We start from the raw sequence: 17,571 nt of genomic DNA on the forward strand, positions 1-17,571 counted from the left end.
AATACATTGTCCAATGCCCCCATTCCAATACACTGCCCACAAATCCAATACATAGCCCCCAAATCCAATACACTGCCCCCTCCCTCCACTCTTATACACTGCCCCCTATACCCAATGTAACACATTGCCCCTTACATAGGTATGCACCCTAAAGCACAAACACACACGCTGCGTGTACACGTGCCCCCTCCCACCATATATATATATATACACTGGACCTTAATCTAATACACTGTCCCCCCTCCCTCCCCTCTAATACTCTGCCCCAACCACCCAATCAAATACACCGCCCCTTAATTTAATACACTGCTCCCTCCACTCTAATTGAATACACTGCACCCACTCTAATTTAATACACTGCCCTCACCCCAATTTAACACACTGCCCCCTCCCTCAACTCTAATTGAATACACTGCCCCCACTCTAATTGAATACACTGCCTCCCCTCCCTCCCTAATTTAATACACTGCCCTCCCCCAATTTAACACACTGCCCCATCCCACCACTCTAATACAGTGTCCCCCCAATGTAACACACTGCCCCATCCCACCACTCTAATACACTTCCTCCCCTTTCACCACTTTAATACACTGCCCCTTCACCTAATTTAGTGCACTGCTCCCCCCCCCTTCCCCAAATTAATACACTTCCCTCCCTCAAATTGATACACTGCCCCCTCCCTAATTTAACACACCAATCCCCTACCTTAAGTCCTTACTTCCAGTCCTGCTCCTCTGGCACTGCGAGCAGGAGGGAAGGGGAGTGGCTGGCCTGCTCTGCACTCTTGCAGCCGCGGGAGCACGCGATCGGTCATGGGAGAAAAGACAGGAATCAGTTGCAGCCACAGAACAAAGCGGCCACAGGGCAGGTGTTCCGCAAAGATAATTATTGTGGGACGTGCAGGCTGCGAATTTGACATGCTTGCTGTAAGGCATTCCGATCCTACTTACTGGTGGGAAAGGAGAATAAACATAACTTTTAATATCATGATACAATTAACTTTCTATTTGTTAGCAATTTTGGTAGTGCCACATATAGAATAAATCCTATTATATTAAAATGCCAGTATGACATTTTTGGTCAGCAAGTATAAATATCAGTAGATATTGGTGCGGTGTAAGTGACAAGGACCTACACCTATAAGTGGAGCGCTCAAACACAGATAAATCTTACCAAAACGTAGTCTCATTCAATGGTAAAATATGCGGTACATGTCAAAGTAAAATACAGAAAATACAATATAGTGTAGATGGTACTGAAAAATGGCTTCACAGTGATTATAATGATATCGTGCTGAATATTACACTCACATTTCAAGGAGCCTGTATATAGAAAACACTGGCTCCGTATCAAGGCTTGTGTGCTGTTATGGTAGCACCACCCTCCTACTTCGGCTTGAAGAATTTCTCAGGAACACGAAAAAAAGGGAAGAAAGCAGACCAATGTGTAGACTTATGGTGATAAATGACACAGGTATGTGTTCAATAAATGGGGTGCTCACCTGGTCCTGAGCCTACGAATCCCGGCTCTAGGTGTGTAGGTTTTGTGCCAATTTGAATGGGGATGGCACTTCCCCTGTGAGGATTCCTTGGAGGCTCCAAAAAGGACTTGGATGAGGTTTTGAATGAAAATGGTGAATTTATTGGTTTAAAATAAACATAAAAACAAAGATGATAAAAGTCCTCAAATAAAAGTCCTTTAAAAATGGCCAATACGCGTTTCACTCTCAAATAGAGCTTCTTCAGTCAGCTGGGTCCTCACAGGGGAAGTGCCATCCCCATTCAAATTGGCACAAAACCTACACACCTAGAGCCGGGATTCGTAGGCTCAGGACCAGGTGAGCACCCCATTTATTGAACACATACCTGTGTCATTTATCACCATAAGTCTACACATTGGTCTGCTTTCTTCCCTTTTTTTCGTGTTCCTGAGAAATTCTTCAAGCCGAAGTAGGAGGGTGGTGCTACCATAACAGCACACAAGCCTTGATACGGAGCCAGTGTTTTCTATATACAGGCTCCTTGAAATGTGAGTGTAATATTCAGCACGATATCATAATAATCACTGTGAAGCCATTTTTCAGTACCATCTACACTATATTGTATTTTCTGTATTTTACTTTGACATGTACCGCATATTTTACCATTGAATGAGACTACGTTTTGGTAAGATTTATCTGTGTTTGAGCGCTCCACTTATAGGTGTAGGTCCTTGTCACTTACACCGCACCAATATCTAGTAAATTTATTCAGTGGAATAGAGGATATTTCCACACCAGTGTATTGAGCTGCCTGTAAATCACTTTCTGACTTTTTTGAGCACTTTTGTTATACACACTCCTCTGTAAAAAGAGGCAACCTTTGATTGGTATTCATAGAAGTATAAATATCAATATGGTATGGAATATTTCATATATGAAGTAAAACTATGAAAGTGGTTGGGATTGACTCAAACTTTTGTAATGGCCATAGATACTCCATAACCCAGCGAGTCTACAGCTGTATAATTTTTTTCAGACTTTCTATTTTCCATGTTCTTTTTGCCTAAGTTTTTTTTTATTTATTAAACAAGTGATTTCTTCTGAGTTCAGAACCAACATGCAAAATTTAGGTTAAACTATTAGAGTTCAAGAAAATCTCAAGGTTAGCTTGGTTTTTCTGATTTGGCCTACATTTTGCTAGTCTGTTCTGAGCTTAGAAGAGTTAAATTATTATTGAATAGGTCCGCGTGAGTACTGCGTCTCTGGACTTAGCAATGAAGACAAAATTATTATACTTTCAAAAAAGTTTTTCTCTATGTTTAGGAGGACTAGACAGGAGAGACGAGTGCCTAATATGCATTATGGTGAAACTGACCATTCTCCTGAAAGGTACTTAATGTCCATCGTAGAAATAGTTAAAGGGACATTATCCCCCAACCTTCTTATCGTCTGCCTTGCTTTAGGGCAGTGTTGCAAAGGCCACTTTACATAGAGCATTATAAGAGGTGGCTGAATGCATTTACCATATTTGGATAGCCACAAATCAGCCACCGCATCCTTAGCATTTAATCAAAATCCACAACTTTTTGTCAGATTTTACATTTTTAGGAAAATACATTTTTGACAGCATTTGTTTTAAAAGAAGTATGTGTATAACAGTATGCAATGGTGGCCTTTATTTACACTTCTAAAGCAAGTCATGGTAAATGTATTAACATGCTTTATTCATTTACCATATACTTTAATCAGGTGATAATCTTCCTTTAAATTTGCTTTGAGTGCATTTTGTATTGCAGGCTATGTAGAATCCCATTGCCTATTATCCCTTTGTAGTTTTCCTTTTCCACGCAGTGTAAATAATGGCTTGGCCAATTTAATTAAGATGTTACCTTATCATACCAATTATATAGGGTTTCCTAAAGATGGGCTAGAGTGCAAGGTGCTTCTTAAAACTCATTGATTTGTTCACGTTTGTAATACATGGATCAGCGTTAGGTAGATTGAACCATCTCCACTTAATGGGATATTCTAGTACTCATAATTTGTAATTGAAATACAATATTTTATCTGTAAGAGCTCAGCTCTTTCCAGGAAACCTCAACTGAAAATTGTCAGTTTAATTCTTTAATATTTTACCTAATTTCCAATAGTAACGGAAATTGGGGAGAGGTAACATAAAATGTTTATACCTCAAATTAATATTTTATTTCATGGTTTTCTCCTGAAAATTTTTTTTCAAATTCACCCCTTTCAACCCAATAATACTGGCAACTTTTAATATGTCTGGGCATCTGAACAGGTTGCAAGTCCTAAAGCAGATAGGTTGCAAGTGTTAAACGAGATCGTTCCCATCATATTTTTTATAAAGCATATTTGCAGAATAACATTCACTTAGCTAGGTTCACAGCAACTGGTTAAGTAGGGGTTTAGAACCTTGCATGAAGTCTTACAATCTAGAAAGGAAAGAAATAGGTAGAACAGCAAAGGTGGTAGAATATTGGGATCCAGCTGCTCACACTGAATTCCTTCCAACAGTCTCACTTTTTGTAGCAGGAATGTTATGTCTTCCCTCTTAAGTTCTCTGATGTGCACCATCCGGGGATAATGGAGAATTGTCCCTGGGCAGCACAGCCCAAGCACATTATTAGACATGCTTGTGCTTGAATAGCTCCCCATACATGGTCCTGTCGGTAAGACAATGCCACCCTAGGTCCACTCACTGTCCCGATATTGGGAAGTATGACATTGTGATAGGTTAGATCATGGAAGGGAGGGAAACATCTGTAATCTACCTGATGGCAACTTCATTTTAAAGTTTAGAATGACCAAAACTTCAAGAAAAGCTCTCAGCCAGTACAAATGCCTGTGAAGCTATTAATCACATTCAGACACGCAATATAATCAAATGGATTCAGCCACCATTAGTTTCAATGTGTCCCCAAACACTTGTAGCACATCGGATGGTGTTACCATGATCATTTATGTTCCTTGTTGAATGCTTATGTATCGTGTGTTGTTTCTTCAGGGTTTGCAGTTGTATCCAAGGATAGGTCTGTTATATCTGCGAGCAGAACAGCATTCTTCTTACCATAGCAAAATTAATTTCAGACATGGACTTTAATTTGAAGCCAAAAGAGAAAAGAGGGTTGCACTCATTCATAAAAATCACAGGGTGCTAACTGAGTATGGGTCAGCATAACCCATAGAACATATGTCTCAGAAACAAATCTCAGGCACTCACTGTGATACGTTAAGCAGCTAATGGATCGACCTTGTCACGCTAACACCACATCAAAAAGTGAACATATCTATACACACATACTCAATTAATGTGAAATTACAAAATTCATTAAAACTCACCGTGATGACCTGGGTACAGGTCGATCCATTAAAGCTGCTTAACGGATCACAGTGACTGCCTGAGATTTTCTAAATGGACTTTAATATGTTGACTTTCACATATTAAAATATGATGTTGTCTCCCTATGAATTATTCTCGTGTACCAGTGGTGGTTTAATAAGGATCTCCAGTTATTTAGATAACCCCCACCATAGAGCTTCATCAGCCACTTGCTATGCTTTGGGTTTTGGATGCATTGTTTAGTCACAATCGGTGAAATTGCAGTGACTGAGGTCTTCATTTACCCCTAAAAGACTTTTATATATATATATATATGAGAATAAATAATTAACAGTATGTATTTCAATATAAAAAGAAGTAAGAAGCACAGCGCCATCTCCTATTGCTACAGAAATCATAAAATCCATTCAAATTACAACTACAGAGGCCCTACACAATGCAATGGATTTAGAATGCTAATTAACTGGATGTCTCTATTTGATTACTCTAATTACGATAGACTTAAGATTGTTCTTGGCTTGCTGTGATTTACTTTGTAACACTTTTTGTTTTATTTTGACTGCTTTGCAAAGGTTGTACAATGGTGCAAGTGCATGGGCTGATCATGTAGCCAATGGGCCAGCAGAGACCCATGGGTAAGTAAAGAGTAGTTTTAAAACAGTTGTGTTAAACTAATGACTTACAATGTTTTATGGGCCCATAACTAGCTAGGTGCTAGGAAAACCGCCCGTGTTTCTGAGTCGGAAGACTTTGGGCCAAAGTAACACATCGGGAGACCTTGAGTTAGCCAGTTGCTCTGGACTTTGACTTCATGGTTCTTGAAAAATGTATAGATGGTGAATTCCTCTTTATTGGCTAGCTTATCAAAGATGATTCACTGTGGGATGACTTACAACTAATGGCGTAATTTTCCACTGGGTATGTCATATTTATTTCTCATTTCCTTTATGGCTGAGTTAATTCCTCTTTCAAAAAAACAACAACCATGAGATGTATATGAAAGAATATCTAGAGAGAGCTCAATTAGTTATGATAAAACAGCAGATTCACACATAGAATGATGACCATAAAACGGATATATACATTAACTGTGGCTTTTTATTTTTTATGTATGTATGGTTTGCAAAAATAATGCAAGGATATTAAGTATGAGAGATTGCAAGATGTTGATTGTCTTGCAATCTTTCAGACATTGAAGAATTAGAATAGATAAGCAAATATTTTGTTACATGCTGTAGATGGTAAACTAAAAAAAGAAAAAAAAAATCAATTAGCCTACTGATATATTTGGAAATTAGCTAGATATCTGCTGGCGGTGCGGGAATGTAGCATCCTATAAATGCAGAACAATATAAAATGAATTTAGCAAAGCTCCAACTCTTCATCCTAACTGCAAAATTAAAAAATAATCTCTAAATTCAAATAAGGTCGGGGTATAGTTTTAGAGTTTGTGGTAGTCTTATGGGAACTTATGGTTAGAGTCAATAGGTGTTTATGTTTGGGATCAGGGCTTAAAGGAACACTCTATTGCTAGATATGCAAATGTGCATTTCTAACGTTATGTTAGTATGACATGCTAGAACAGAGTAGCCAATAACTTTGACTTCCATCTCATCCATGGGGTGTAAAATATATTTTTATTTTCGTCAGCTTTTTTTTTTCTTTAATTGTCTTTGTTGTACCATTCTTTCAAGTCATGTTTTTAATGACCCCCCTGAGAAAACCGAGAGTCTCCCTCTCCCTTGCCAGCACATGATCTCCCCTCCGGTCTGCAGGCACCGTGCTGGCAGCCGGTAGGGGAGTGAGAGAGGATTCGGGAGCTCAGCATGCAGCTCCCCCGGGTCCTTCTCTCGCGAGCATGGAGCGTAGCCGTGGTTACCACAGCAACGGTCCGGATCTCATGAGAGTGAACTCTAGCCCTGAAACTATGGGCTAGAGTTCACTCTCACCGCTGGGACCACCAGGGATTCCCCACGGACCACCAGGGATCGAGAAGTGTCCCCCCCTCTTTGAGGTTAGAAGGGAGGGGGGACATAATGCATATTTGTTTTAATGACATTTAAAAAAAAAAAAAAGACATATAATGAAAAAGCACCCCTACCATTCTTATCACACACCCTACACACACACATTGCCTCCCCACACACATATACAAATTGCCCCATACACACACTGCCCCCACACACATACTAAGTGCCCCATACACACACTGCCGCAACACACACATACTGCCCCCATAAACACACATTACCACCTTACACACACTGCCCCATACACACACACTGCCCTCCATACACACACACTGCACCACATACACACACATTGCCCCCCACATACACACATTGCCCCCCACACACACACACTGCCCCCATACACACACTGCCCCCACACACACACACTGCCCCAATACCCACACTGACCCCCATACACACACTGCCCCCATACACACTGCTCCCATACACATACAGCCCCCATACACACACTGCCCCATACACACGCATTGCCCCACATTCACACATACACTGAAATCCTCACACACACTCACACTGCAACTGTCACACACACATACTGACCCACACAATACTGCTCCCAACACACACACACTGCACCCCTGGCATACACTGCCACCCGCACTCACACACTGCAACCTTCACACACACACACACACACACACACACACTGCTCACACACTGAGCTGTAGTGGTTATTGTGTCTGGATTATTTCTTTAAATAATCTACAAGAGCCCCTCTCGAGATCAGGCTCTGGATCCGCCACTGCACTTTATGTATAATACTTGCAGCTACTTCGTGTAGTATTACCTTACCCATACTACACCACACTTTTTGTGTGTACTTTTACTAGGATTTCCACTTTTTACTTTACAAAAACAAGCATAAGCAAAATTGTGTAAAATAATTGGTGTTTATTTTTCTTATGTCCCACTTAAAATAGACTAGTTCTAAAGACAGCTCTGTCACCATATGGGATCTTGCAAAGACCCCAGGTGGTGACTTCTCCACTTGTATTCTGATGGCCTGGGGGTGAAGGAGAAGATAGCTTTTACATACCCAAACCTGTCCCTCTCGGTGTCACTATCTTCTTCCTTGAGGTCCTCTTCAGGTCCTGGAACTTTGTCTGCCAAGAGCCAATATCAGCGCTGTACTTCCTCAAGAGTAAAACACGAATGCCTATCATGCTAAACTGCAATAACCCCTTTTTGTCGAGCTTTGTCAAGCATAGGAAAAATACATGAGACAAAGTAGTCCTTACTTTATCTTAGATATCTTTTGACTGGGTTGGAATTTCAGTGAATTTCCAACACAGTCTCTATATGAGCATTTAATAAAGATTTAAGTTTCTTTTTTTTCCGGGAGTTGAGTTGACAGGGCTTTAACTTTGGTAATAAGCAAACTGTGTGTCAAAGTGTTTATTTATTTATTTTCATGACATGGACATAGGAATATTTCGGTAAATTCTTTTTCAGAACTATACCATGCTCAGTAGAGTCACTAGAGTCACAGGCTAGTTTGTATCAGTTCAGAGAGACTTTAATTCAGAACTATTTCAGGCCAGTTTCAGGCCAGTTTGGAGATTGCTTCATTCACTAAAAATTGCTTAAATTCAGGCAACTGCATTTGAATGTAAGTCTCTGAATTGTTTTTGGACGATTTCCCTCCAGATTTCTACTGTGAATTATAAGTCTCTGTATGTAATGCCCACATATGGTAAGTACAGTTGTCTTGCAACATACAGATGAACCAGATATGTGTCCAGTATAAAAAAAAAAAAAGCGTGTTCTAATTTAATTGGTAAAAAGCATTGTGATTTTGGACTTCGTATATATGTATATATATAAAAAAAATCACTTTGGACTATATATATATTCCAAAATGATTTTGTAATGTTGCTTTATTGTCTATGTTTCCACATAAATGGTTATTCACAAATGTGAAACTGAAGGAATGGGAAATTTAGGCCAAAATTGGCCAGTTTGAACTAAACTGGAGAATTTCTTGAAGTCCACTGTTTTGGCCTTAAATTTCCAGTTAATTTGTCAATTCCTGACAATTCACATTTTATTGAATAATCTTGTAATTAACCCTGTGAATACCTATTAACAAGCCGTGCTCCTACATTTCTGCTATAACTGCCTTTGAGACAGACAGTACCACATAATGATGACCTTTTCATGTCACTCATTCCATACATTACCTTCAGTTCCACCACAGCAGACCTTCCTTTCTGAACCATGTATCACCTCTCACCACGTTCCCCTTTCTTTCCTCTTTCTGTCTTCTGTTCTGTTTTTTTTGTTTGTTTGTTTGTTTGTTTTTCTATTTGCTTTTTAAGAATACCACTAATGGAATACCATTTTGGAATTACAATATTTTGTAGAATAATATGTATCTCTATATATTTGACCATTTAATTCTCAGTTTTAAGGTACATTAATACTTCATTTGCATTTGATTTTTTTTTATTATTATGTCCTCTCTGGCAACTTATATTTCCCTAGTAATTATTATCCCAAAATGTGGATAATGCAGGAGCTTCCCTGTTTGACATACCTATGGAACCTTTAACCCCTTAAGGACCAAACTTCTGGAATAAAAGGGAATCATGACATGTCACACATGTCATGTGTCCTTAAGGGGTTAAAGAGAGTTAGAAAGGAAAGGAGAAATGTTCTCAAGGCATTATGTCATTTCAACTAATATCAAACAATACTCTGCAACTAGTAAATGTTAAAGTAGAACAATCTCCTATAAAATCTAAAATCCTGTTTATTAATCAGTAGATCAATAAATCCCATCTATGTGAGATTTAATTGTTTGTTTGTTTTTTATAATCATTTTTAAAGGATCACTATAGTGTCAGGAAAACAAAGCTTACCTTATTCCAGTGCTGGGCTCCCTCGGTGCTGGTGACCTCTCATCCCCGTCCAACGTCAGTATCTCTGAAACTGCTATGTTTACATCTGAAGGGTTAAAACCTGAGGGACCTGGCACCCAGACCACTTCATTGAGCTGAAGTGGTCTGGGTGACTATAGTGTCCCTTTAAGTAACATATAAAACTAAATGTAGTTTTCCCACCCAAGTTTTAAGGCCCAGTTATGGAAAATGTTTTTAAATTCTTAAACGTATGAAATAAGAAGTCCTTCACAAAGGGCAGATTGGGAGTGTGTGACAATTTTTATCTACTTAGTACAATATATAGTATTGATTGAATCTATGATTGAAGTTACTGAAAAATCTTAAAACACCATTAAATAATGTTGACTTAAAGGAACACTATAGTCACCTAAATTACTTTAGCTAAATAAAGCCGTTTTAGTGTATAGATCATTCCCCTGCAATTTCACTGCTCAATTCACTGTCATTTAGGAGTTAAATCACTTTGTTTATGCAGCCCTAGCCACACCTCCCCTGGCTATGATTGACAGAGCCTGCATGAAAAAAAAATTGTTTCACTTTCAAACAGATGTAATTTACCTTAAATAATTGTATCTCAATCTCTAAATTGAACTTTAATCACATACAGGAGGCTCTTGCAGGGTCTAGCAAGATATTAACATAGCAGGGGATAAGAAAATCTTAATTAAACAAAACTTGCAATAAAGAAAGCCTAAATAGGGCTCTCTTTACAGGAAGTGTTTATGGAAGGCTGTGCAAGTCACATGCATGGAGGTGTGACTAGGGTTCATAAACAAAGGGATTTAACTCCTAAATGGCAGAGGATTGAGCAGTGAGGCTGCAGGGGCATGTTCTATACACCAAAACTGCTTCATTAAGCTAAAGTTGTTCAGGTGACTATAGTGTCCCTTTAACTTTTAGTGCCCTGTTGAATAGTGTGACTTATTTTAAATGTAACAGCAGATTCATTTTTTTTATTGAAAATTGCACCTGAACTGAAACATAGACACATAGAAACATAGAATGTGACGGCAGATAAGAACCATTCGGCCCATCTAGTCTGCCCAATTTTCTAAATACTCTCATTAGTCCCTGGCCTTATCTTATAGTTAGGATAGGCTTATGCCTATCCCACGCATGCTTGAACTCCTTTAATGTGTTAACCTGAACCACTTCAGCTAGAAGGCTATTCCATGCATCCACTACCCTCTCAGTAAAGTAATACTTCCTGGGCAGCTTGGAAACCTAACTGGTTTCTTGGTGGTCCTCAGCACTCATCGATCGAAGTTGAGTTGTACTGGAGCTGTAACACAGAAAAGGCAAAACTCTATTCTCAATAACTTACGTTTCAGATTATGTGTTTTAACCGCTAATATATTTCTTATACACTTTCTTATACCTTGCATTTTTCAGAATTTAGTACATATAAGTTGAGTTTTATTTATATGTAGTTATTATTAAATCTACAAGGTAAGATTTGGCAAAATGCAGTTGGGTTCTCAATGGGGTGGGGATATCTCTATTCCCTGGAAACCCATTATCTTCTGGTGGTCTTCTGGAGATCTGTATCTCTGACAGCATAGATCTCTCAAACTTGATCCCCCTTTAATTTGTGCTAATATAGAGTGTGGGCAGCTAGAATCTCTTGTTTATACCCAAGCATCTTCACAGTGTGCTTTAACAAGTATAGATTGCCTGATCATTTGTTTTAGACCAACAGAATTTAATTCTGAATCACATCCCTTAATGAAATGTGTGTAAGAATAAATCTGAAGATATAAATGTAGAGGTTTGCGTACATGCAATATTTTAATATGTGTGATCAATTGCTCCCAATAAGTTTCACTTTGAAAAATAATCATGATGGCAAACACAATGTAAATATTCCTTGTATTCTTTAATTCATGGTATAGTACATTGGGTAACAACACTTTGTGTAATGTATTTGCATTTTTAGAGCAATGTTTAAAAAAGAAAAGGAGTTTTAGTCACAGAAGAGAGAAAAAGGTTCAGGCACCATCAAGGTTTAGATAGGCAAATTTATTCCAAAAGCAACGTTTCCACCAAACTGGTCTTTTTCAAGGTAAAAAAGCTGGACGAAAGACCAGTTTGGTTAAAACGTTGCTGCTGGACATGTTAGTTCCAATAAATGAGCCTATCTAAGCCTTGGTAGTGCCTGGACCTTTGTATTTCTTCAGTGACTACAAACCACCTCTTGGGTTTTGGTGCTGACCCCAGATTCGGTTGCACCCAGGACTTTATCGATTAAAGAGTGCAGTTCCTTATTTGACTTTTCAAATGTAATTTTAATGAAATGAAGAAAATGTTGAAGTATATGTTGTGACATCTAAGTTCAATAGTAATGTATGTATGACTTAAAATGGGTTATCATCTCCTATTTTGTTATTTTTCACTTATTTTGAATGTATTAAATAACAACTGACCTTTTTCTGGAATGATAACTTTGGTTGCTGGACCAACTAAAGCAAAAAAATTAAAATAAAAAAATGAAAAATCTCTCCTTCCCAAAAACTCACGGCAGAAGTTGAACTGAGCGACTTTTTGACTAACATTACAGGAATTGTGAATCGGCAGATAGACAGCCATATCAAAGATCCAGGTCAACAGAGCAACGGCCTGTTCTTGAGCGGACCAGCACCCGCTCCCGATCCACTGAGCGGCCAGACTCAAACCTCATGAGATCGATGCCTTCATTAATGACGGGAAGATCTGCCCCTCCTTCACCTGCCCTATCGAGGTGAAAACTGACAAATCGTCCAGCCTAGTCTTGCCCGCTCCCCGCAGTATCACCATTTTTATTTTTCCAGTAGCTAACAAGTCTATTTTTCATTCTTGGCTGATCACGTTTTACACCAGATACTAATGTTCTGACTACCAACACACTACTTATATTCTCTCATGGATATAATGGTGTGGATGTCATTGTGCGTTGTTTACTAACAATATTTAACAACATTTGTTTTGTGATTTTGCCATCGTTCAGGAAACCTGGTTCTAACTCATAATTTACACACCATGGTGATCACGTCTTCTCTTACAGAATGAGAAATCGTTTTGTCCTCATCAGACATTGTCTATTAAATAATCTTCACATACCATCATAATATGGTTCATGTTTAAAATGGAAGTTTTTTCACATGTAGATATTAATAAGTCCAGAAATTTGTATCTTATATCAAGAAAGCATTTGGTGCAGTTTGGAGAGCAATTCTTGACACTTGTTGTTCCGCTAATCCAGTCTGTACAATATGTTTTTTTATATAAAAAAAAGATATATTTTCAGCACTTATTAACCTATTATAAATCACTAGAGTGTGTATAAACATAAAAGTAATCTGGGAAATTACGACAAATATATGTATATAGTTATATATAGTATTTAAAACAAATTATCCATGGCAGGTGATACTTTAAAGATAATGTATTATGTTAAATGAGATATCATTTCCATGATACTCGCATTTTGAAAGCAAAAAGTCTCATGATTGAAAATCTAGCTCAGAATGAGATAGTAGTTTTTTTGGCTTAATTTCTAGTTTAATTTGTAACAATTTGATTGAATATTTAGACAGTACCCCATGTAAGGAAGTAGAAGATGGAATGTAATTGTAGTAGCTGAATGCACAGGAACAAGTTATTGAGCCGTCTCATTTTCTTCCCATGTAGCGATAGTCTATGTTGCAATCACATGTCCATCCTACCTGGATAGGCAACACTCTCCCAGAAAATCGTTGATATCCCTCTTCTTCTTAACTCTGCTCCTCCTTCTATAATCTGCAAGTCATGGAATAGCTGAGCAGAGAGAAAATAAAATAAAATGAAAACAAAGTAGGACAGCTGAAGCATAGCCAAAGCAGCCATCACTCAAGGAAAAACAAACAAACAAAAAACTAATTTGGATTAATAGAGGAGAATAATCTTTTATTTCCACAAGTCATTGCTTCATGGACTGAAAACACATTAGACAAAATAATATTGATTTGAATTTGAATTGCAGCCAGATCAGAGTTTTAACTTATTATTAAGTATATTCTGGGTCACAACATAAATTTAAAATGATCAGTATTTATTTTCCTGAAAGGAACACTGTAAGCACAGTTTTATGCCACTACTCCAAACACTCCGGGTATGAGAGTCGGGAATTTTACTTCCCGGCTCTCATACCGTAACATCCCGTGATGTCACGCATGTGTGCACAGTGCCGTCATGGTCGGCCTTAGAGAATATTTGTATTCAATGATTCTCGATGGCAGGAGGCATACCACCAGGATGACGTTACTGGAGGAGCAGGAGACAGGAGGAGACTCAGCACTGGAGAAAAGGGGAGTATTTGATTTTATTTAAAAAAATAAAAAAAATGTTTAATGCTTGTGGGTGTCATAAAATAATCAATCACATCAGGACTATAGCATTAGGAATACATGTATTTCAATGTTCCTTTACATAATATGACATTACATGTAGGGTAGTTAATGGGAAGCAGTGTTTAGGATTATTTCCCCTATATTTTAGAAAGGCCATCCATATACTTATTAAATTACCATGAAACATTCAAACTGTCTGTCTGCAAAACCTGGTGATCTCATGGCATTAGTAAGTTCAAAGAGTTTTTATTTTTTTTCGTCTCCACAAACACAGGTGTCTGTCAAAAGAAATGCTGATCTTCAGTAAATCTTCTTATGCTTAGCTAAACATCACGTAGAATAGGCAGAGACATGTGCAGTGAAATGCTAAATATCAGAAGAGTGGATTCTAATATATGACTAAGTGTTATTAATCTGACAAGTCTATCTCATCCCTTTTCTGACATATTAAGCACATTCATTCACTCCAGCAGACAATTAAACCCAATTATTTGTACAGAGGAAGTGAAATCTCAGAACAAAAATGAGGCTTCCGTGCCTGTGGGTACCAATTTCCTGAAGAATCCACTTCCCCTGAATGGATACTATGTTTCTTTATTTAGGTCCAAGTAGATGTGGCAATCAGTTGACTTTGTTTATGTGAAGCATGCATCACTTTCAGATTTATAAATGATCTATTCCTGGACATTTTAATTTGAGCACCTTCCAGAAAGTCTAAAATCGTACTGCCTCTATAGCAATAGTCTGTTTCTATTTCTCCTAGTGTAGTATAGAATTTAAATCTCAGAACAAAGATTTTGTAGACTTGTCGGATTAACAAACATTGTTATATGGCCACTAAAATAACCAACTTAAAGGGACACTATAGTCACCAGAACAACTTCAATTTATTGTATTTGTTCTGATGAGTATAAGAATTTCCCTTCAGGCTTTTTGCTGTAAACACTGTCTTTTCAGAGAAAATGCAGTGTTTACATTACAGCCTAGTGATAATTCCACTGGCCACTCCTCAGATGGCTACCACAGGTGCTTCCTGGGGAAGTGCTGCACTCTGTGCATTACTGACATTCAGTGTTTCCACCCTCTGCCTGGAGACACTGAACTTTCCTCATAGAGATGCATTGATTCAAAACATCTCTACGAGGAGATGCTGATTGTCCAGGGCTGTGTTTGGCTCTGCCCCTAATCTGCCTCCTTGACAGTCTCAGCCAATCCTATGGGAAAGCATTGTGATTGGCTCAGAACAACAATTCTGATGATGCCAGCCAAGCAAGCAGATTAGGGGCAGAGCGAGCAGCTGCAGACTTGAACAAAAGTAAGATTTTACTATATTTAGGAGGGAAAGGGGGAGCAGGGGGGGCTATATGGTGGTTTTAACACTATAGCATCAGGAATACGTTTGTATTTCTGACCCTATAGTGTTCCTTTAACTAGTAACAAAAAAAACATATAATTTACCAGTAGGCATACATCATTAGTTTTTTGTTTTTTTTTTATTTATTTTTTTTATCAATATGTGCTAATTCAAAATTGAGTCTGCCTATGTCAAATGAAGAATGTATTTGGACCCCAAAAAGTTAGCAATATACAGATCTATTTAATTAATAAAACGTTAGGTAGCAGTGAAGGATATAAATAAATAGTAAAAATGTAGGTGGCTGTGTAAGATATAGTATAATCCTTATCCTACTAGTAAACAAGCCATATTTTGATAATAACATGATAAAATAAAGGTGTTTTCTCTCTTTTCAATCTAAGGGGAAAGCCTTGAAGTTTAGTGCTCTGAATTAATTTTGTTAATCTACATAATTCAAGGGGTTATTTTAAGTACTGAGAAATATATACACCCATATATATAATTATATATATGTATATTTTTTTTATCCCAGCTTAAACGTGGATACAATAAAAGTAATATACTTTACGTGATTTATAATGGTTACACTGTGTCACGGCTGTACTCACCATTTTAATGCAATTTTATTACTTTATTTCCATCTTGTTCCATAACAGCTTTTATTCTGTATTTCTAAATGTTACTATGTCTGATTGATCTTTAATGTCTCTATATAATATTATTATACCGCTTGTAATGTTAACACTGTTGGAATTGTTGTTTTCTTTTCTCGTGATTTGTAATCATTTAAAAGTTATAAAAGATTTTGTTTTGTTATTTTTTTTTTAAAGAAATTACAATACAGTATTTTTTTTTAAATTCAGCTATTTACGATTATAGTCACAGAATGTGAGATATTTTAAAGTGAAAATTATATTTAATTCTATGAATTCAGCGTGTCTGTTTTATCTACTTTGCGCATTTCACTTCCAATTAAAAAAAAACGTGTTTAGCATCAAAATAACACTAATGAAATACGTGTATATAGATGTGTTTCTGTTTCATTTTAAATTACTAGACCCCTCTTCTTTATATATATATATATATATATTTTATACTTTATATATTATATATATATTATTTTTTAAACCAAGAGCCAGGAAACAAAAGCAACTAAACTCACCTTTATTCTAACGCTAACACAGTCTCCTCAATGCAGTCAGGTTCTCCTCCGGTAAAGTCATTAAGCTTTTTTGTCCATTCAGGTGTTTCTCATGGAGAAACATTAGTGACATCATATGTGTGCCAATCATATTCATCTGCCAATCTAATGCTTCTCTGGGGAAGCATTGAATCCAGTGGCACACATGTCCAGCATTTGGTGTCACCATGCTTTTCATGCTGATGATTGACATCAAATAGATCAAATACCTGAGTAGGGGCTGTCTGACAGCAGTTAGAGACCTTACATTACACAATGTAAATAGTGCTGTTTCCGGAGAAATGTCTTCATTTGCAAGGCTTCAGTGGCAGCATCTATGCTTCAAGATCACTAAGATACCTGCATTTTTCCATTTATTTTTTTAAACTTGAATAACCTAAATTCAGGAGTAATATGCATTCAGCTTTCTCTGCTGTTCTATTTCTACTCATGTCTTCCTTCAAACTTGACCTGAAAATGTCCTATCACTTAAATCAATGGTACCATTTTAGACTGCCCTTCTTCCTTGAGCCCACAAGATCAGTGTCAGGTGTATTCACTTTAAATTTGGATATTACCATTCCCCCTTTTATACGTAGACATTTCTGAAACAGAGGTTGACTGCTACCCATGCATTTCACTCACATAAGCTTCATCAGGGCGTTAGGACATAAAGATCATTGTAGTTCCACCGTTTCTCTTATATTTAAATGAAAACGTTTGATAATTATAATAAAGCCTGCATTATTTTCTAGATTTACTTGCCTCCATGAGTACACTTTACAAAATGATGCCAGATAATTGGAAATATCTAACATTCTGTGAACATATGGAAAGGTGTAAAATACACATTTGTAAATAGGAAAACTGGTTTTACATCAAAAGAACAAATA

The 17,571-nt window shown here is 37.4% G+C and overlaps 1 protein-coding gene across 11 annotated transcripts in view; it reads left to right on the forward strand.

Annotated features, from left to right (window-relative positions):
- The window catches only part of RIMS2 (regulating synaptic membrane exocytosis 2), a 627,382-nt gene that overhangs the window by 431,302 nt on the left and 178,509 nt on the right, over nucleotides 1-17,571 (forward strand). For 7 of the 11 annotated variants that reach the window (XM_063451153.1, XM_063451154.1, XM_063451152.1 and 4 more), the window contains one exon: nucleotides 12,335-12,514. The exons of 3 other annotated variants lie outside the window; for them this stretch is intronic. In XM_063451153.1, coding sequence (XP_063307223.1) covers nucleotides 12,335-12,514 — 180 coding nt within the window. Of the gene's footprint in view, nucleotides 1-2,803; nucleotides 2,870-5,413; nucleotides 5,477-12,334; nucleotides 12,515-17,571 lie in introns of all 11 variants that reach the window. One more of the 11 variants, XM_063451151.1, reaches the window with a different exon arrangement.

The sequence above is a fragment of the Pelobates fuscus genome, chromosome 4, assembly GCF_036172605.1.
Source record: "Pelobates fuscus isolate aPelFus1 chromosome 4, aPelFus1.pri, whole genome shotgun sequence".
NCBI lineage: Eukaryota > Metazoa > Chordata > Amphibia > Anura > Pelobatidae > Pelobates > Pelobates fuscus.